At 32.8% G+C, this 21,693-nt stretch overlaps 1 protein-coding gene across 3 annotated transcripts; it reads right to left on the reverse strand.

Annotated features, from left to right (window-relative positions):
- Positions 1-1,103: 1,103 nt before the first annotated feature.
- LOC114382219 lies at positions 1,104-5,459 on the reverse strand. Of its 3 annotated transcripts, none has more exons than XM_028341490.1 (3): positions 5,307-5,459; positions 4,585-4,702; positions 1,104-3,767 (listed from the first exon to the last, which is right to left on the reverse strand). In XM_028341490.1, exon 3 carries the CDS (start codon positions 3,713-3,715, stop codon positions 1,400-1,402), a length of 2,316 nt encoding a protein of 771 aa, XP_028197291.1. In that variant the 5' UTR covers positions 3,716-3,767; positions 4,585-4,702; positions 5,307-5,459; the 3' UTR covers positions 1,104-1,399. The 3 variants fall into 3 exon arrangements, with proteins under 3 accessions (XP_028197291.1, XP_028197292.1, XP_028197290.1); XM_028341491.1 differs by having other exon boundaries at positions 4,585-4,749; XM_028341489.1 differs by lacking the exon at positions 4,585-4,702.
- Positions 5,460-21,693: the final 16,234 nt, after the last annotated feature.

Consider the following 21,693-nt stretch of genomic DNA (forward strand, 5'->3'; position numbering starts at 1 on the left):
GTGTTGGAGAGGTGACGATGGCATGCCGTCGATTTCGTGCTCGACCTTGATGACAACAAGTGCGAGCCTAGATACACAATGGTGTTTTTTATTTTGTAGATATAAAAAAAGTGTTGTATTTTTTTAGTTTCTGATTTAATAAAGGATCAGATTTTGATTTCTAGATCTAACAAAGAGAAGTAGAGCCATTGTCTCCACCGTTGCAGTGGTTTCGCCTTTGCCGCATGTCTTCATTGGCTTCATTCAATGTCATCATTGTGGTGGTTGCAGGGATCTCGCCTTCGTTGTCTCTTAGTGGCGATGACACAAATTATTATAAACTATATTTTATACTCCAAAATTAAATTTATTATCATGATCAAACTATAAATATTATATAATCATTTATTAGTATAAATTATTTTATGGACATTATCATTAAATAACTAAGAAAACTCTTATTTTTCAAAACTAAATAAAAAAGCTATCAAATGATTATAAATAAGTCTAATATAGATGTAAAAACACATAAATATTGCATCATATCAAGATCAATATGATAATAATTAGTTGTTATATATTGTTATCAAGATAAAAAAATTATAAGATCATATTAAATGTTATTCAATAATTAACTATTAATAATTTAACATGTTATTGAAACTATAAAAATAAATAACAAAAAAAAAAACTTCATAGTTAGGTCAAACCAAGCCAACTCGATCCAGATCACCTAAATTTACCAAACCCCATCAGGCCAGACCAGACCACTTGCCTTTTCGATCCTACACCCTAAGCGGATTGCCTAGGGCACCAGGTCCTGGGCCAGGGCCAGGGCCAGTCCAATTTTTATAAATATGACCTTACCTTTTCTTATCTACCAAACTAAATTAATTCAAATATTTCTTCTTTTCCACTATGTTTCACATTTTCCTCTTTCCCTCTTTAGGGTTGATGTTTTAAGGGATTAAGATAGAACAATGTAGTGCAATACTAATCAGGTAACATTGGTGAATTGAGTATCAAACTGGAAGCAAATACTAAATCCTATGCAGGTAAACTTCAATCAGATAACAACAGAGAAGAGGCATGCCCAACAACTGGAAAAACAAAGCACGAGACGAGCAAAAGAAATTGCAACAATAGTCTACTCATTTAGCTTGTCAAAGATGAAAACTTCGTTTGACTGTTGAGTATACTGATAACTATACGAATAACAAGTCTCAAAATTATACAGAAAAACCCAAATGTTGTTAATCCCCTCCATCCAATTATGAGACCAGAAAGCACTATTAAATTGTTGGGGTCAGGCTTACAAAATGTAGCGTAACCTATGATACTATATTTTCACAAATCTTGAATTTAATTTCTTGAGCCTATTTGCATTATCAGTCACATTACTTTTCTATACTGTGCAGGGTCATCTATCATACTTAACCTGTTTACCATCCTCGTCTAATATAGCTTCTATATTATGTTTAGAAGCATTCTTCCCTTTACCAGCATCATGGTTTTCAGGTGACCCGGGGAACGTGTCTTCCTTCGATTTTCCGACATTATTCAACACCTCTTCAGTTGTTGTCTGAAGGTCTAAAGGAGTAGCTGCTGGATCCAACTCTCGACAGCCCTTTGGAGCATTATGAGCTTCTTGCCCGGTAAGCAAGTAATTAGGAACCTGATGAGAGAATCGAAATATCTCCACTTTAGGAATCTTTCTTCCCTGATCATGGCTGTGCCTGTGAAACACTGTCCTAAAAGCATCAACTTTAACAAGTGGTGAGACCAATAAACCTTCCTCTTCATTGAAATCTTCAAGCACTTCCACCATATCATACTTGTGTATCACTTCATCTAGAGTATTTTCATTCCAATCAGGAGACCAGTTTCTATAGAGAGCCCAGACTTCCCCCTTCCTAGGAAAGATGCGAACAACTCCTCTGGTGCCTTTTGTCCACCTTACCTTGTGTGAAAAGGAATTTAACGATTCAGTTATTTCATGCTTGCCAGTCCTGAAATCCCCACAGGTTTTGTAAAAACCAGAACCTACCCAATCTATTGGGCCCAATTCACTGTTGCTTCGAGAGTTAAGCCAACTGATTCGCATTCTAAATGGCTTTGTGGAAACCACCTTGTGAATTCTAGCATAATAGCGAGGCATTCCATCATCATCATCATAAGCTGCCCAGACCTGGTCCTCCGCAAAAGAATTTTCAGTTCTGTCCAAGTCAAAATTGTGAAAATCGGGATCTGGAACGTTGATTGTAACATAGGCTGCCTTTTCCTTTTCAGTATCATCAGATTTGACTGGGATAGAATCACTGTCCACATGCCTGTTACCATTAATAGTGGAACCTTTCTCTGGACCAGTTGTTTTGTCATTGAATGTGCTTTTCTTTCTCTTGTTTCCTTTGTCCTTTTTTGTAATCTTAGCTTCAGCCATTGATCTCCACTCTTGAAGTTTCTTGAAAATTTCAGTCTGAGCCTTATAAATCAACATATTTCGTAATTCAAACAACGACAACTCTTTTGTGCTGTAATGCTTACGAGTACCTGAAAAAACATGAATCCTTTCTGTTCCCATGTTAGCTTTTCCTGATTCATTAAAATTGCCCAAACTGCTTGATCCATCTCTCATGGTCATATGATTTGTATTGTACATGTAAATATCATCTGTCCTTATTTTCTTCATAGGTTTTTTGGCATTACTAAAAGGACCATCAGACCTCTTATGCAAATGACTCCTCTCCCATGCAGCAATTGATTCTCTTCTTGTCTCACTTGACAGCTGCTTAACATCTGCAGCAGAAACAGAAGATGATCCATCTTTTTTAACAAAGCCAGCCATTTTGGAGTGAGGACCAAACTGGAAATTTGTGTTATCAAAAGAAGATATGCCTATAGGACCGCTGGATTGTAAATTTTGAGAAACTGCAACAGTTCTTCCTGGATTCACAGGGTGATTCCTTCCAACATTGGGATGTTGCCGAGAAGACTTCTGATGATGTTGCCGAGAAGACCAACTAGATGACTTAAAAACGTTGGGAGGGGGACCCTTCTCTATAGCCACAAAAGCTTGTTTGCAATTGGGACATAAAAGGGTTTGATTCAAATATGTCCTGAGATACTCATAATGTGTCTTGCATTTATTACAGATAGTCCAAAAGGTACCAACATTTGTATGTGGAGGAGGAATGGAGGGTGGATGTGGATGTGCCCGAGCATCATTATTTCCAGTTCTAATGCTTGAAGTAGCATTCTTGTTATGTTTTTTATAACCATTTGAACTGGGTGCTTTTGATTGAGTCCCGACATGGTTGGGAGCATTATGCTGAAATCCTTCCAATCTCCTGTTCTGGTTATATGCTAGTCTTTTGACCTTATCTGATAGTAAACTCCATGCCTCTGAAACAAGCTTGAATGCACCTTCTGCACCTGGAGACTTGTTTTTATCAGGGTGAAGATTTAGAGCCAGCTTTCTGTACTGCTTCCTAACCGTCTCTTCATCAGCATATGGATACACTCCAAGTATACCATACCAATCCATTTCTCCATGTATTTTATTCTCGGCACAGATATAAACATCAAGTGTTGTTAGCAACTGGGAAAGACCCTCCAGTGCAGGAAACAAATTTAGAGCCTTGAGAGCAAACTTTTTTGCACCAGCATATTCCCTTTCAGTAAATTTCCTCTCTGCTATTTCTTTGGCCCTGGCAGCCTCATCTTTGTTGCATTCCATGTTTTCCCAGTCGTCTCAGGCTCAGCTCTTAATATGTTGCTTCCTCACGTAGCTAAAATACAAAAGACTTTAACCATCAGTGTTGGATTCCATAAAACCCTTGTTTGATGAACCTTCAATTGTGCACCAGAACCACAGAAGGAAAAAATGAAACATGCTACAAAAATTCTTAAGATCCAAGTAGTGGATCAACAATTATAAGTAAACCAAAAATTCAAAATTGTGTCACAGATATTCAAAACTATTAATAAAAAAACCTATGGTGGTAAGTAATTCAAAATTTTCTTACCATCTAGGATAAGACCAATGGTCAAGTTTTCTATCATCCAAGATTCCTTTCAAATGCTATAGGTTCCAAAACCTAATTATATGGCAGATTTCACAAGGTCATTTTAAAAAATGAGATCCTATACAACTTCTCAACATAAAGTGTTTACTCAGGAACAGGAAGTGCATTTATTCTTCAAAATATTGAAAGTTTAAACATCTTGGAAAATAAATAGACAATAAGTATTCACCATTTTATATCTTCTAAATATCTTGGCAATCCAATCCCCAGTCAATGGTCATCAAAACCAAAAGAGAAGGAAAGTTTTAAAAAATTTATTGAACTCTGGGTAAACACAAACTGAAGATTCCAAAGAATGGAGTAAAAAGAAAACGACCAAAATTTAAACATCAATATGTTAAATATCATACATCTCAATTCTAACATTTCAACAAAACACGAAACTTGAAAATGTTAAATTTAATGAGTAAAAATGAAAACTTATTCTCTAAGTTTTGTTTGATTCATGGTAGTTAATAGTGTGCAATAGCAGCAGGCGTTGTGGCACCCTGCCGCTCCTCCAAGGGTCACAGAGTCGTACCTGGCCGTCACGACTGGAGCAGCAGTTTTCACTGCCAAAATTGCAGATAATGGCAGCTGGTTGCGCCACCACAGTTCTACAGCTTCTATTGACCGTTCCACTCTCAAAGTTGCACTTGCTGCTAGTGGGTCAGAGAAGAGAGATGACCCAATCACAACCCTAACTCTAAACAACAATGTAATGTGTTTTTTTTAAAAAAAAAAACTATTAAATTTGGCAACTTGCCCGTTTAGGGACAATATCACAATATCAAACTACATTTCAAAACTCGAGGTAGCTAGCTAGCATCATGGACCACGGATTCAAAAGTACCAAATTTGAAAATTCAGCAAAAAAAAAAAAGAACACCATAACAAATATATTTAAAATAAATAAACAAAACCACAAAATTGAACATGTTGATTAAGATCACAAATCATCCAAGTAACACAACTCATGGCATAAACGAAGGGAATAAAAAAAAGAAACGGGACCTCGCCATTTCAGAGAGTAAAGAAGAGCGCCATGGATCTACAGGGACATGCATTTTTCAAACGACACGTAACGATCGAAATTCGGAGGTGGAAATTCCGCAATCGGATCCAGTGCGCGTTGAACTGAAACCCTAGACCGAATCGCTACCCGAATCCGAAGAGCAAGATTTTTGCGCGGTAACGAAGAGAAGGACAGTAAAGTAAAAGTAAAGTAAAGAAAATGGAATGAAAATTAAAAAGTGAAATTACCAGATTGGAGAGAGGAGGCAGTGTGTGGAATTTGAATCAGAGAAGACCATCACCATGCACAGCACAAAATGACCTATCTGTCAAAACACCATCCGAAGAAGAATCTCTAACTGCTCCCGAATACTTGAGAAAATGGCAAGTTTTGAGCCCTTTTGTTTTCCTCTTTTTTATTCTTAACCCAAACACCCCTTTTTTTATAATGTATCGGGACCATAAACCTTAACTAGGGTTAATTTTTAACTCGTGGTTTTAGATTATAGCTTAATAATAATAACAACTTCAGTTCTCAAGCATTGAATGTCTATTTTACAATAACTATGTGAAACTTGAATGAGAAAATAAAGTGATATTAAAGTTAATCATAATACATCTTTTCATTTTTTTTAATTTAGACATCAATTCACTTAAAAAAAGGAAATCTAATTTATATATTATATATCCTAAATTGATGAAAATACTATATAAACTTAACTTATTTTCAATCAGATAGATACATTTTTATTCTTAATATACATAAACACACTTTAGGAAAGGTAAATTCAAGTAAAATTTTCCAATTAAATCTATCTATCCATTTCCTTTTATATTTTTTCAATAAATTAATGGTTTGTATTTTTTTCATAAAAATATATACTTGCAAAAAAAAATGTGTTGTATAAATATTAAGAGTTTTCATGAATTGGATTGGTTTGAGATTAGGAAAAAGTTAAACTTAAATTGATTATATTTAATTTGGTAGGTTTGGTTTGAGTTTTGAAATTGTTTTAATTAACACAAATAAAAAATTAATCAATCTAATCAAGATTGAGTTAATTAAGATTGGGTTAGTTTAGTATGACGCATCAAGTTGAAATATAATTGACTTGATTTAGATTTATAGTGAAAATAATTAATTAACCAAATAAATATGAACTAATTTAATTAATTTTATTTGTATTGTAGGGTTCATAGGATCAATTTGATCCAAAGAACTCTCTTAATAAATATATTTCTTGTTATTGTTTTAAGAATAAAATAATCATATGTTTTAAATGGTTCAAAGAAAGAAATTTTTTTAATTGTATAATATTGCACACTTTCAATTCAATTATATTATTCTAAGGTTCAGATTAACAGTGTGATTTAGTTCTTATTATAAGGTTCAATCTAATATGTCTCTTGCATTGGGTGTGTAGGAAACCTCGACCAGTATAACTATTTAGAAAGTCATTTTTTCATATGGGATTTTGAATCCACATTTGATGTTCACCTTCATTCTTTACTCTCCTTCTCTTTGTCTCTTTGTCTCTATTGTGAAACCCCAAATACAAGATGAAGTTGTGGTAGGTAAGCTATGTTTTCTGGTAATTGCAATTTTAATTTTCTCCTTCTCACAACTAATAAATTTTCTTCTTCTCACAACTGATAAAGTATGGTTTGGGTGTTTTGCATTTTAGGGAATCTCCTCTTTTGTTGTACCGTGAGTCAGTTTTGTTACCATTGTCACTTTTGATTTTTTGTTTTGTTTTGTAGATATGTTTTTAATTTGTTGTGTATAAAGGAAGAGAAACTTATGTTGTCAGGATTTTTTATGTGATTGGGTGTATTTTGATCATTTAAAGGTTTCTGTTGTTTTTTATTTGCTTTGCTTGATTACCTATTCTGCCATTTTGATATTTTGCTTATTGTGGTTTGGAAGTATTTCTTTGATTGTTTGTTAGGTATGCTGGTGTTTGTTAAATATGTGGTGTTGTTGAATGCTCTACGATTAATGGCATGATATATGTTTTTGGCAGTCATTGGACAGCAACGAATTTAACACAATCAAGTATGAATATGGTTTTTGTATTGGCAATTAGATGATAGCTACTGTTTTTGTTACTTTGACAGTATCAAATTTTTAAATGTTCTGATCAGTCAGGTCCTAATGTGTAACTATATATATTTAAATTTATGGAATTTTTTGTGATGTTTGTTGACCTATCTCCTTTATGATTATAAACTCTGAAATTTCTCATTCCTTGTGCATAACAAGTGCTTTGTTTGGTCTTGAAAAATCATTTTCTGGTAGTGGGTTTGGGGAACCAAAGAGTTCATGGTTGATGTTGTGTGCAAGGTATCATTTTACATTGGTAGTCATTAGAATTATATGTTGTGTTATTGAATGTTGTAGTTCACGGTTCAACCAATGTTATGCCCCTACCTTGGACTATTATTGAGATGAACAATAATGTCAAATGACATTAATTTGCAACCTGCAAAAGGAAAAGAAAAATTAATAAAAAAGTAAAACATATAATTTGTATGCCTAACTTACTGTCGTAAATTAATTTTATGTCATGGCAGAGAAAAATAAATAAATTCTTGGAGTATAAGTTTTAATTTGTTTTTTTTTTCTTCTCAAACTTTGTTGGTCTTTACTAAGTAAACTAAATACTTCCTAAGTTTAAGCTATTATTTTTGGTATGTTAAGATTTGGTATCATTCATGGCATTCATTTATAATGAGTTATTTGTAGTAGTTTTCCTGTCTTAACTATTTACGTACATATTACTAAATATTAGTGATGTTGCAGCTGTTTTTGCTTTTCTATTGCATACTCCTTTTCTCATGTCTAATAACTACAAACAAAACGAAACAGAAATTGATGATATGAAGCTCAAAAGTGAGAGGAAAGAACAAGAGAAGAAAGCAGAGTTGAATTCGTTTCAGGCGATACACAACCAGAAACTATAACCACACTCCCACGAGCAAGAGATGAAGAAACCATATATTAATTTATTTATATTTTTTTTTTTGCAAATGTTGTATTGATTATATAATTTTTTAATGTCTTACAATGTGCATGGCCGTGTGCATAAGTTATACGTTTTTTTATTAATGTTGTAATTTCAGTTAATTTCCTATTTTCACATGTTAATATTTACATCTAAATTGATAGATAGAAAAACACGAATAAAATACAATACGCGTGAATGACTTTTTTCACAAAAAATACATTAACATATCAATTACTATAAAATCATACTTTTCATTAATAATTTAGTATCTTTTACAATTCATTATTTTAATATTTGGTACAAATATGATGTTTTTATTTAACAAATAAAATGTGAATAAAATATAACAAATGAGATGATTATTTTTATGAAGTACGTACCGAGGGAGCCGTGCCTCTCTAAATTTTTCAAATAATAAAAAAAGTAAAAGTTAAATATAATTAATAAAAAAAATGATAGAATAAAAAAATTAATAATATAAAAATAGTGGATAGTTAATGTAAGTAAGAAGAAAATTTTAAAATTTAAGAAATGATTTAAAGATAAAATTATCCAATAAAATGTATATATTAAGAGAAATTTAAACTTAACTTATAACATGAAAAATTTATTTTAAAGTCTCCTTAAAATTTGAATTGGAAGAAAGTATGTTTTATTATAGTTTTAGAACTTTTTAATTATTGTTATACTTATTTTAACATAATTTTTTTCTCTTATTATCTATTGACTTAACTACTTTAATGAATGTTTTTTTTATCTAATCAAATTTTAATTTTTTTTCTTGTTTAGGTTTAATTAAGGATCAGTTTGTTTAAACTTATTTGTTGAAATAAGTGTTTATTTTAATAAAATAAATAACTTTTTATTTTTTTAGGATATTTATCTAAATTTTTTTGCTTAAAAATAATTTTCTGCTTATTTTAACAGGCAAATCTTATTTGTTTCTTAAAAAAACATTTATATAAAAGTGTTTCTTATAAAATTATTTCAAAAAAAAAAAAACAAACTCACCCTAAATGACATAAACAAAAAGTTAATTCAAAATTTTGTTTCAAAATTTTTGCATCATATTTAAAATTGAAAATCTTAAAAAATTATAGATACACTTTGTTCTGTCCTTGTATTAAGAAGATGAAAAGAACTAAATCAGCATTATTGCTATTATCCTTTCTATTTATCCTAATGTATAGAATATTTTTTACCCAAATTACTATTCATTTTTATATATCATTTTAAGCCATGCTTTATTCATAAAAAATATATTTAACACAATGCTTATTGGTTTTATCAATGAAATTGTAGGTTTGAGATGAAAATGACATACTCCTCACTTATAGGACGGAAAGTGTTAGGGAAGTCATCTTGTTATGCTTGGTTGTCATATCTATTCACAATCATTATATATATATATATATATATATATATATATATATATATATATATATATATATATATATATATATTAAATAATTATATATAATGATCAGATTAAAATATACTTTTAGACTTTTATTTTATTTTTTGGTTTTAATTTTGTTTTATAATTTTTAAAAATCACTTTGATCCGTTCACGTGTTTTATTAGATCAATTCACAAGTTGATGTTTAAAATCCATTCTTCAATATATCCATCATGAATGCATTTTAATATGATAGCCGTTTCAATTTTTTATTTCATAGTTTAGTTTTTTACAAGGAACATAAATAACATCTCTAACAACATACATCTATAATTGAATATGTATTTCATTGTTTACATGCTTTTAACCACATAGGTGTAAGTATGGTATCACCTGTGCGGAAGTATTAAATTGAGATATTAGCAAAATAAATCAAAGTATATTTTAATTAAAGAAATGTGAATGTATAAATACAGAGTTTTGATGATGCAAAAGTATAATCAAACAAGATTGATTCAAGAAACATTCAAGGTTAAGCAAACAGAGATTGCTTCAAGATTAATTCAAGGTCAAGCAAACAAGATCAAGAAAAAGATAACGCCTTAGATTACTTGTTAAAAGAATCTCATTAGTTGATCAGCTTTTGCCTCAAATACATTGTTTCCAACAAATCAAGACACTAGTAATCGATTACCAGGCAGTGTGATCGATTACTAAAAGACAAGTTTGCAAATAAGCTTTTAAAAAGGTTTTTGAAATTTGAATTTTGAATCTTGTAATCGATTACCAGTAATGACACTTCAGAAAACATTTTGAAAAGTCATGACCCTTCAAAATATAACTGTGTAATCGATTACCAGAAACTTGTAATCGATTACCAGTGAGAAAATTTCAGAAAAGCTTTTTCAAAAGACATATCTCTTCAAACCATTTTGAAAAGGCACAATGGGCCTATATATGTGTGTGTCTGACTTCAAAAAGCAAGAGAGAGATGTTCTAAGAGAACTTAATTGTCAAATGCTCTCTCAACAACTATTGGGAAAACACTTGCAAATCTATTGAGAATTTATCTAGGAACTTCAATTTGTATTATCATCTCTAAAAGAGAGAAATTCCTCTGGGATCTTCAATTTGTATCATCTACTCTAAAGGAGAGAAACTTTTCTGTTCATCTCAGAAACTCAGTTGTAATCAAGAGACTGGTTGTCTCTTGGATTGAGAGAATTGTAATCAAGAGATTGGTTGTCTCTTGGAGAATCTTGAACACAAGGGTGAGGGATCCCAAGGTGTGTTTAAAGTCTGTGAAGGATTTACAGAGATAGTGGAAAATCTCAAGTGGGGTGCTTGAGGACTGGACGTAGGCACGGGAAGTGGTCGAACCAGTATAAATCGAGTTTGCAATTGTCTCTTACCTTATCTTATTTATTTTATTGCAATCAATTTTGTTTTTCACATTTAAAGAAAATTATTAAATTGATTGTTGCTTCTTTTTCTGTATTCTGAGCCTATCATTTAAAAAGGGGTTAAAAGTTTGTTAGTGGGAAATTTTGTAAGACTTAATTCACCCCCTTCTTGTCCAACAAGAAATACTAATAAAATAAATCAATTTTGTATTAGAAATACTAAATTTTATTAAAAAATATTTCTTTTTACATGCATGTAATGTTTACATAATATTTTAACAATACTAGTAATTCCTATCATTCTTGAAAGAAAATGATAATTATTTTTAAAAAATTAAGTTGAGATAAATCATATTGCAAAGATATGGATTAATTGAATTACTATTGAATGATATGTTTAAATTATTTAATTATTAAATTTTAATTAAAAAAATTTCAAATACAAAATTTGCCTAAGGCCTAAAAAATTCTAGACATGACCATGTGCTTAAGTGTTTCAGTGTTTATGACTTTAAGCAACATACATGTTCATTAATTCGAAAGTTCTCATAATGATGCTCATAAAGGATAAGAACAAATAAGATTTCTTAAAACCCATGATAATAATGAAGTTTCCTCCCTCTATGTTCTTGGCAAGATATTGAACAACAAGGCCTGACATAGAAGACGTACTGAAGGCTACAAAAAGAGCATTGAACATCAGAGTGAAGTTATGATAGAGTTTACACTAGAATGATGTAGACCTTGACTATGATTTTTTTAACATCAAAATGGTTCATAATGACCCAGAAAGAATCACTTGGACAACATTAGAATCACTTTCCACATGTTACCACATTCACTAAGGGCGCATAAAAAAGTGAGGGTTATATGAGTAAGAGGATGCAAGTCTATTGAAATTTGTAGTTGTCCATGAGAAGCACTAATGAAAAATATTAGAATAAAGGACTAAGGAATACTACTAAGACTAACCTAGACAGAACACTAACACACCAACAACTAAACTTTCACTAAGACTTTCTAAAGTAATCAAACTTTAGGATGCTTGGGGTTGTGAAGAAGTACTAAGAGTGATGAAGTTGTACTGCCTCAAAATGAGATATCAATCTGAACTTCATCAAAAGAATTCATCAAGTATGGATTCATTCTTAAAAACATCAGAATGACTATTCTGATGGTTCTTCATAATGTCCATCACAAAGGTTCCTCATAATGGTTCTACATGTTGTCACTTCAAGACAATGGTAAAGTGTACCTACTTGCTCTAGAAGTTAGTCAATTGCGTGGACCCCCTACAACGATATTCTTAGGAGCTTTATAAGGCCTTTTCAAAAGGAATAACAAACAAGTTGAAGCACTCCAAATAGTAACATCTTGAGCAAGATCTTTAAGTGAGAAATCTGCATTTTCTGTAAGAGTGATCCATTTATGTATTGTACTTACAAAGTTTGTAATATTCTTAGTTATAAGTGTGAGATTTAATTCCTAAGTGGAATCCCTCATGGGATGAGAAAATCTGTATTTTGTGTAGTAAACCACAAATCCTCTTTAATGTAAAAGTCCAACAATTGCTAGCAAAGGTGAAACTCAGTGGTGTTGTTTGTCTAGTTGAGGCTGTTGAAACTGATAGGCTGCTAGTCCAATTGTGACCTGGTTGTGTTAGTAAAATCTCATCTTGAAAGGTAAGGATTGATAAATAGCACAAGGTTGGGGTAAACCAGTACAAAAACCTATGTGCACTTTTTTCTCTTCTCTCTTCAGTTTGCTTTGCACAAATCTGAAAATTGTTGTTTGTCTAAACAATAAATCATTTAACATTTTAAATTAACAGCTAAACTAAACTTGTTATTTATCAAAAGGTTTTAATCAAACAACTATCTTTGAAACAAAAGTATTAAACTACAAAAGAGTTTTCAAAAATTGTTTGCATTTTTATTTTAAGCAACTTGAATTTCCATTCTGAGCTCAAAATTATTCTTCATTCTGAACTGGTTCGTTCAGAACTATCATCATAAACCTTTTTGTTTTCAGATGAGCATAAAAAATTTTAACATCTCAATTCAATCCCTCTTCTTGTGGTATTTGTGTCACTTCAATAGGCATCAGAGCTTAACTCTTAGAGTTAAACACACTTGATAATGTGAGAGAAAGATCCTGGAAGAAGTGATGGCTAGACAACAATGTTTATACCTGAAGGTGCCTCAACCAACAAACCTCTTGGCTTTGATGGAAAAGACTTCTACTAGTATAAAGGCAAAATGAAGCTATTCCTGGAATCTCAAGATGTGAATCTATAGGACATCATACAAATTGATCCCTTAAAAAAAAGAGAAATCAAGCTGGAGTTTAAATACGCAAACTAAAAGTGGAGTGAACTTCAGAGGAGAAAGCCAGAGTTCCTCTAAAATCTAGACCAAGGTTTGTTTTGACATGTGCTATGAGTATGACAAAATAGAGGAGTGTGAGACAGCACAAGAACTCTGGAACACACTCAGAACAACACATGAGGATACATATTAGGTAAACGACTCAAAGGTCAATATTTTAACTTACAAGTTTGAAATGTTTAAGATGTAGGAACACAAATCCATAAAAGAGAACATCACAAGGTTCACTACTATAGTGATTTAATGCCTTGGGAGAAAAGTATAAAACACATCAAAGAATCAAGAAGATTTTGAGGAGTTTGCCTAAAATCTGGAGAGCAAAGGTCACTACCATAACAAAAGTTAAGACTCTAAAAAACTTTGGCTATGGATGAACTTATTGGCTTTCTAAAAGTTCATAACAAGAGCTGATGGATGAAATATAGCTACCTAAGGGAAAAAATCATAGCTCTCACCTTTCAGAAAACCAAAACCAAGCATCAGTCCAAAGCACTAAACTCAGTAGTAGTTTATGTTGTTAAGAATAATGATGATGAGCTTTCTGAGAAAGATGAATAAGAATTGGCATTCTTAACCAAAAGAGTACAAAGATTACTTAGAAGAAGAAAAGGGCCAAGAAGGAATTTCTCCATAAGAGACTTCCAGCAAGGAGAAAGTTCCAAACAAGTTAGATGTTTTGAGTGCAATAAACTTGATCTCATCAAGACTGACTATCCCTTCCTTAAAAAATATTTCAAGAGAAATAATCCAAAGAAGAAGGCAATGATGACTACATGGGATGATACATAATCATCATCCTTAGAGAAAGATGAAGAGCATACAACCAACCTATTCCTTATGGCAGGCTAAGAAAAGGATAAGGTATACAATTCTAAAAGTGATTTGGAATTTTCTAATTAGAAAGTTTTAGAACAACCTTTGACAACTTACTCAATTATTCTCACATTTTAGCTCAAAAATATCCTAATTTGAAAGAGCAGTTTTCTGATGCTCAGAAAGAAAATGAAAAGCTCAAAATGGACAATGAAATGTTTTTTTTATAAAAAAAAACCATTATTTGCAGGAATCACATTTCAAGCTTTCTAAACAATTAAAACTGAGAAGAAAGACAACTAAAAAATGAGTTATCTCTTTTGATCAAACTTAACTTGAAAATGAAAACAATTTTTTGAAAGAAAAAGTTGAGAAACTCAAAAGATTTAGCCAACTTTGTGGTTGGAAAAAAAAACTTGAGAAGTTTCTATGATAGAACTGGCTTAGGCTTTAATAAGAATCCTAAGAAAGTTTTTCAAAAGTAACAAAAATAGAAAGGCCATAAGGAAATGCTCCATTTGTAACAAAATGGGACAACAAATCTCAGAATGTTACAGAAAAAGGAACATTCCCTTCAGAAAGGTGACTAACACACAAGAACCCAATAAATTAAGGGTACCTAAGATCTTAGTACTTTCTAGTGCATGAATATTTGCTCCACAACAAGAAGAAAAAGTTGTGATTCTTAGACAATGGATGCTTTAGGCATATGACTGAAGACAAAAGAAAATTCCTCATCCTTGAGAAGAGAAAGAATTAAGGGTCTATTGCTTTTGGAAACAGTAGAAAAACCCTTATCAAAGGAGTAGGTAAAATTGTTAAACCAAACTCTGCTCAAATTGAAAATGTTTACTATATAAAAGAGTCAAAACATAATCTTTTGATCATTAGTCAACTTTGTGACAATGACTACGAAGTTGAGTTTGAACCTAATGCTTGTTTGATTAAAGAAGCATAAACTAGAAAGGTCATATTCTCTGGTGTAAGAGGGGGAAACCCCTATAGGATCTTCCTAGAATCCTTACCTAGCTAATTTTGTCTAGTAGCCTTTGAGAATGATAAGTGGCTATGGCACAAAAGAGTATGTCACCTCAACATGAAACCTCTTTCTAAGCTTTCTAAACATAATCTTGTGAGGGGCTTACCAAACATTAAATATGAGAAAGATAGAATCTATGAAGCTCATGTCAAGGGTAAATAAAAAAAATCATATCTCCACTCTAAAAATGCAATATCATCCCAAAGAGTCCTAGAGTTACTATCTATAGACTTATTTGGTCTAACCAAAATACTAAGCTTGGGTAGGAAGAGATATGGATTTGTGATAGTTAATGAGTTCTCTTGATTCACATAGGTTTTATTCCTTTCTCATGAGGAGGAGTCTTTTGATGCATTCAAATAGTTTTGTAAGAAAGTTTAGAATGAAAAAGATTTAAAAATTGTCTTTGTAAGGAGTGATCATGGGGGAGAATTTAAAAGTGATTTCTTTAAAAATTTCTTTGATGAAAATGGTATCTCCCACAATTTTTCTTGTCCAAGAACACCTCAACAGAATGGTATTGTGGAAAGGAAAAATAGATCCTTACAAGAGATAGCTAGAACATTTATTAGTGAATCTAGCATACAAAACTATTTTTGGGCATAAGCTATTAGCACAACCTGCTAAATTATAAATAGAGTTTCCATCAAAAAGTTTTTGAACAAGACTTCCTATGAACTTTGGAAAGGAGAAAAACATAGTATATCATACTTCCACATTTTTTGTTGCACATGCTACATTTTAAACAACAAAGTCAACCTTGGGAAGTTTTATGTAAAATTAGACAAAAACAATTTTTCTTGGATATTTTTTATCTTCCAAAGCATATAGAATCTACAATCTGAGAACTCGAGTTGTAGAAGAAAGTATGCATGTTGTATTTGATAAACATGATAATACAATTGAGAAGAGATAGATTGTAGATCTAGAAGAAGAACTAGAAAGAACAAGGATCAATAAACATGCTCAAAACACTGAACCTTGCTAAGAAAGCCCAAAGAAAAATGAAGAACCTTTCTAAAATAGGCTTAAGTTCAAAAAGGCAAAGCTCAGAACAAAAGACAAAAGATGAAATTCCCAGAGATTTGAGATTTATTTCTTCACATCCTCCAAATCTAATCATTGGACAAACAACATTTTGAGTTTAAACAAGAGCCTCTCTGAACAAAGAAAAGGGAATGATAGCTCTTTTCTCAACCATTGAACCCAAAATTATTTATGAAGCACCGAGTGAAGATTCTTGGGTGACATCTATGGAAAAGAAACTGAGCCAGTTCTCTAAGAACAAGGAAATGAATCCTTGTAGCAAGACAAGACTTGAAGCCATAAGAATATTCTTAGCCTATGTAGCACACAAAGATATCAAACTATATCAAATGGATGCCAAGAGTGTCTTTCTGAAAGGATTCACAAATGAAGAGGTATATGTGAAGCAGCCACCTAAATTTGATGATAAAGAGAAACCTTAACATGTGCACAAACTTGTGAAAGCCTTATATAAATTAAAACAAGCTCCAAAAGCTTGGTATGAAAGGCTGAGCTCATTCTTAGTTCAAATTGGATTCACCAAAGGAATAATGCACACCACACTATTTAGAAAGGCTTTGAAAGGAAATTTATTGATTGTTCATATCTATATAGATGACATCATCTTTGATGCCACCTCAGAAAGGATGTGCAACAAGTTTTTTGAGCTAATGAAATGTGAATTTGGAATGAGTATGATGGGTGAGCTAAAGCTCTTCCTAGGGCTTCAAATCATTTAGAAAGATGATGGGATAGTCATCCATCAAGAGATATACATAAAGGATCTACTTAAGAGGTTCAGAATGGATGAAGCCAAACCTTTTGTGATAGATCCCTAATTTATGGATCCAATTTTTAGCATTAGCAAACTAAGGAACCTATCTGGGACTCTCTGAAATTGGGAAAAAAATGGAATTAGAAAAAGAGATGGAAAGAACAACGCCACAATTTTGGAAGTTTGATAAGTTAAGGACGATTCGCCATAAAGAATATAATTTTTTATAAGAACCTAAGGTTTCACACAAGAACCAAGAGAGACACTCTCTTAACTCTATCTAATATGAAATTTCATCAAAAACTACCAACAAAGTGTTTAAGGAGTCTATGTATAAATCCTAGTAATAACCCTAAATTAGCCTCAAGGCCCAATAACTAATCTAATAATTAAAAGACTTACACACACTAGTAATAACCCTAATTTAGGCTCAAGGCCTAGGGTGAAGGGAAGTTTTCAAAGCCAGATTTTCAATCAATCTTTGACTAGCTACATTGGTGCAACTACCCTTATCAATAATCAAATAGCATATTTTCCCCAGGACCATGTACCTAGTATGAAAAATATTCTCCCTTTGAGTTTCATCTCTATCCTTACACACACTACCTGTCGCAACCTACCTTTCGGCGGAAGGGCAACACAAGACTCACGGGTGCGTCTCCTAAGAAAGGAAAACGTGCAGAGTTGCCACCAATGTTTATTCGAGGAAAACGTTAGAAAAACCAAAAGGGGGTCTCCAAATTTAAAGAATAAAGGTTCGGGAGTTGTTTATGTGCGGGGAAGGTATTAGCACCCCATGCGTACGTCTCAAGGGACGACAACCTTTAATCAAATGTGCAAAATCATTGATGCAATCCTACCCCGCAAGGGCATTGGATAGAAGACTCCAAGTAGATTGGGCCAGAGATCCAAGGTAAAGCCCTAGGGTTCTCATGAGCCTTAGGGTAGATTTCGAGCCCATGGGCTAAGTATGAGCCTGCTTATCTTTGTAAATATTAGAATAGGTTTTTCCTTCATTTGGGCCTTGTATTTTGGCCATTCTAGTAGTATAGGGTTCTAGCCTTGTATTTCGAGGCATTTTGAGTAGTCTTTGTAGTAGAAATTTTTTTTTGTATTTTCATGATTTTGTCATGGGGGTGAGCGTAGCTATTATAGGGGGTGTGTAGCTAAGCTCTAGCTTCTCATATCAAGGAGGTGAGCTTAGCTATTAGAGAGGTATGTGTAGCTAAGCTCTAGCTTCTTTAGGAATCTTCTTAAGGAAGCTTCTCAAGGAGGTGAGTTTAGTTATGAGAGGGGTGTGTGTAGCTAAGATCTAGCTTCTCAAGGAAGTTTTCTCAAAGAAGCTTCTCAAGGAAGTTTTCTCAAAAAAGCTTCTCAAGGAAGCTACCTAGTCTATAAATAGAAGCATGTGTAACACTTGTTGTAACTTTGATGAATGAAAGTCTTGTGAGACACAACTCAAAGTTCAACTTCTCTCCCTTTTTCTTCCTTCAATTTCATGCTCCCCCTTCTTTCTTTCTCTCCCTCTTTCTTTTCCTCCATTGAAGCATCCTCTCCAAGCTTCTTATCCAAGGCTTATCTTGATGGTGAAGGTCCTTCTTCCATGGCTTATTCCCTAGTGGATGGCGCCTCCTCTCACCTCTTTTCCTTTGTCTTCTGCTGCATCTCCATGGTGGAAAATCACCATTAAAGGACCTCATTGAAGCTCAAAGATCCAGCATCCATAGAAGCCCCACAAGTAAGCTTCCATCAAGTGGTATCAGAGCATAAGAGCTTCGAGTAGGTGCTCCTTAAACCTCCATTAATTTTTTGCTTTACCTTTTCTTCCATTGTTGTTTCTTCATTTTTTCTCCATGTATCTCCTCACATGTCTTGTGCTAAATGTTGTTAACATGATTCTTTAGAGTTTCCACTGATTAAACTTGCTAGAGAAGTTAGATTTGATTTTCTATGGTTCAAATTTCTTGTTCTTGTTCTTGAACCATGAATTGTGTTGAGTTTAGGTTCCTTTTAGTTTTATCTTGTTATTTTTTGTGGCTGAAACCTAAACCATAAAATTCTTAAAGTAGAAGAAAACCTCAAAAATATAGAGTGACTTGTTCACCTATTGTAGTTTTGTCATAGATGTCATGTCTAGTCATGAAACTTGTCACATAAGATTTCTTATGTTGTGCTGAATTTTATTTTTCTTGTTTCTTTGTCTCACTCATTTGTTCATTAGTGTATGAAATTCTCTTAGCCTATTATTTGATTTGAGTCAAATCTTTCATGTTAATTATTCCTTAACATGTTCATGCAAAATTCTTAAAGAGTCTTTGATTGTGAACCTTTTCTTGAACTTTTAAGCACTATTACAAAATACACTTTCAACATCGGTTATTTACAGCATTCTACATCGGTTGTAAAACCGATGTTGAATGAATTATTGTTAACATCGGTTTTCCAAAACCGATGTTAACATAAAAACGATAACATCGGTTTCCTACATAATCGATGTTATACACAAAGAGCTATAGCAACATAAGTGTATGCATGATGAACCTTGACATTGGGTTTCCAGTAAAATCGATGTTAATGTTACATATCCACATCGGTTTTGAAGCAAAACCGATGTTAATGTAATATTTTAACATCGGTTTTGGCAAAACCGATGTTAAAATATTACATTAACATCGGTTTCACTAGAAAACCGATGTCAACGTTCATGATGCATACACTTCTTTTGCTGTAGTCTTTGTATATAACATCGGTTATTTATAAATAACTGATGTTAAAGTACAAAGGTTAACATCGGTTATGTATAATTAACCGATGTTAACGTTTATATATTAACATCGGTTATTTACATAATCGATGTTAAGGTTCATGTTGACATCGATTTTTGTAAATAACCGATGTTGTTTACAATATTAACATTGGTTTTTGTTAATAACTGATGTTGTTTTGAAGTTTTTTTTATATAAACTTTCTGTTTTTACAATAAACCCAAAATTGTACCTGTAAAATGCAATTTCAAACCCAATTCACAGCAAATAAACATTTTATTTTGCTTTGAAGTAATTTTAATCATAATAAACATTGAATAATTGATTTATCATAAACAACGATCAACAAATGAATTCAATGTTCAAATTACATAGGAAATGTAAAAAATGTTAAACCAAAGTAAACTAAGCTAAACTTAATGTCCCTATACCCTATGTTTGATCTCTAACTTAGAGATAATACTGTGTCCACTGGATCCGCAACGCCTTTAATCTCTCTGGGTCCAATGGTCTAGGATCATTAAAATACTGCATGATGAAATAAATGATAATAAGTTAATAATGTAATACAAATTATAAAAAAATTGAATTTGTTTGAAATAAACGTACCGCTTCTCAGTTATTCCTAAAACATCCTAAAATGATGGTGGACATCCAGTGCATGACATAGTAGCCGCACTCAGTACTTCCTTTTTGTCTATTACACTAAATACATAATGAAATTTGGATATTAATTAAACAATTAGTGTACAGACACATAAGAAATATATATAAGTGGAAGTTTTATGAAAATGACGTACCTTGACGACAATCCACCTAGCAAGAGCCTTTGATTTAGGCTGTGGAGCATCATCAAGACCTTTTAAAGCACTATTCCAGATGAGTAACAATTAAAAAATGGTGTTGTACGTTGAGGTATTTCAATGCAAATGTATTGAAAAGAACACTAACCTGTTAATAATCGCCTTAAGGTAGTTGTCTGGCCTGTTATGCAATGAACAAAACCAGACAACTAGTGTTCCTTGGGCAGGATGACCACCATCTGCCAGTGTCCGTTGTAGTGGAGACGAATATGGGTTAGTATATTAGTAAACATTAATTAAATTCAGTTATTTTGTGTGACTTACCCATTTAGGTAGGCTCTAAGATAGACATCGCGTTTTGAACTCTGCATCCAAGTCTTTATGTAACTTTCAGACTCAAACTGCGATTGCCCAGACCTCTGAATGAACTGTGGCTCGAGGAATCCATAGATATCAGAATTCCCTGCTCGCATACTTGTTTCAGTGAGATGCCTGTTTATGTTAAGTCAAAGTTAAATATTTATGAATTCAAAGCAATAACTTAGGTAATTAAAAGTAATATAAAATGACTTACATAATCCACAACTGTAACATTGATATGCTGAGACATTGACCACCGTGTGCGATTTTAGAGAGGTCTTCATGCTTTATGTAGAACGGGAAATCTGGATTAAAGACCCCAAACACGGTGGCATCCCATGTAACCTGATAAGGCCTCAAAAAAAGCTCTGGGATTGTCAATGTCATCAGATAAAGCAGATCATCGACCTCCAGATCGGGCTTTGGAGGTGGTTTTGCCAGTGACACAACTACCTATTCATGAAACAAAGTTAAATGGCCTAATTTGAGGCACGCTGAATGAATTAATTTAAAAAGAAGAAACATATAGTAAGAGTAAAGTACCTGCTGTGATAAAGACTTGACCAGATGTGTCGACCAAGCAAGGAAGGTGTGAAGTGCCTGCCCCACTAAGGAAACCTCATCAGTGGGTACAGGAACTGGAGCATCTGCATTTGTAACCTCCTCCACACCCACCTTTACTTGGCCAAACAACAAAGGAGTGTTATGAACAACAGTGGATCCCTCATAAACTCTCCCAGGGCAACCAGGCGGGCAGGATATGCTTCGATGTACAAGCCGCGCCTATCTGAGTCACCCGTCTCAGGATCGTTTCCTGAGGGATCAACACAACTCCCTTTTGTGCTTACTCGAGGACCG

The sequence above is a fragment of the Glycine soja genome, chromosome 13, assembly GCF_004193775.1.
Source record: "Glycine soja cultivar W05 chromosome 13, ASM419377v2, whole genome shotgun sequence".
NCBI classification, from domain to species: Eukaryota; Viridiplantae; Streptophyta; class Magnoliopsida; order Fabales; family Fabaceae; genus Glycine; species Glycine soja.

What these genes read in the sequence shown, in the direction of transcription:
- LOC114382219 (XM_028341489.1), bottom strand. Translation starts at nt 3,715, where the DNA reads ATGGAATGCAACAAAGATGAGGCTGCCAGGGCCAAAGAAATAGCAGAG.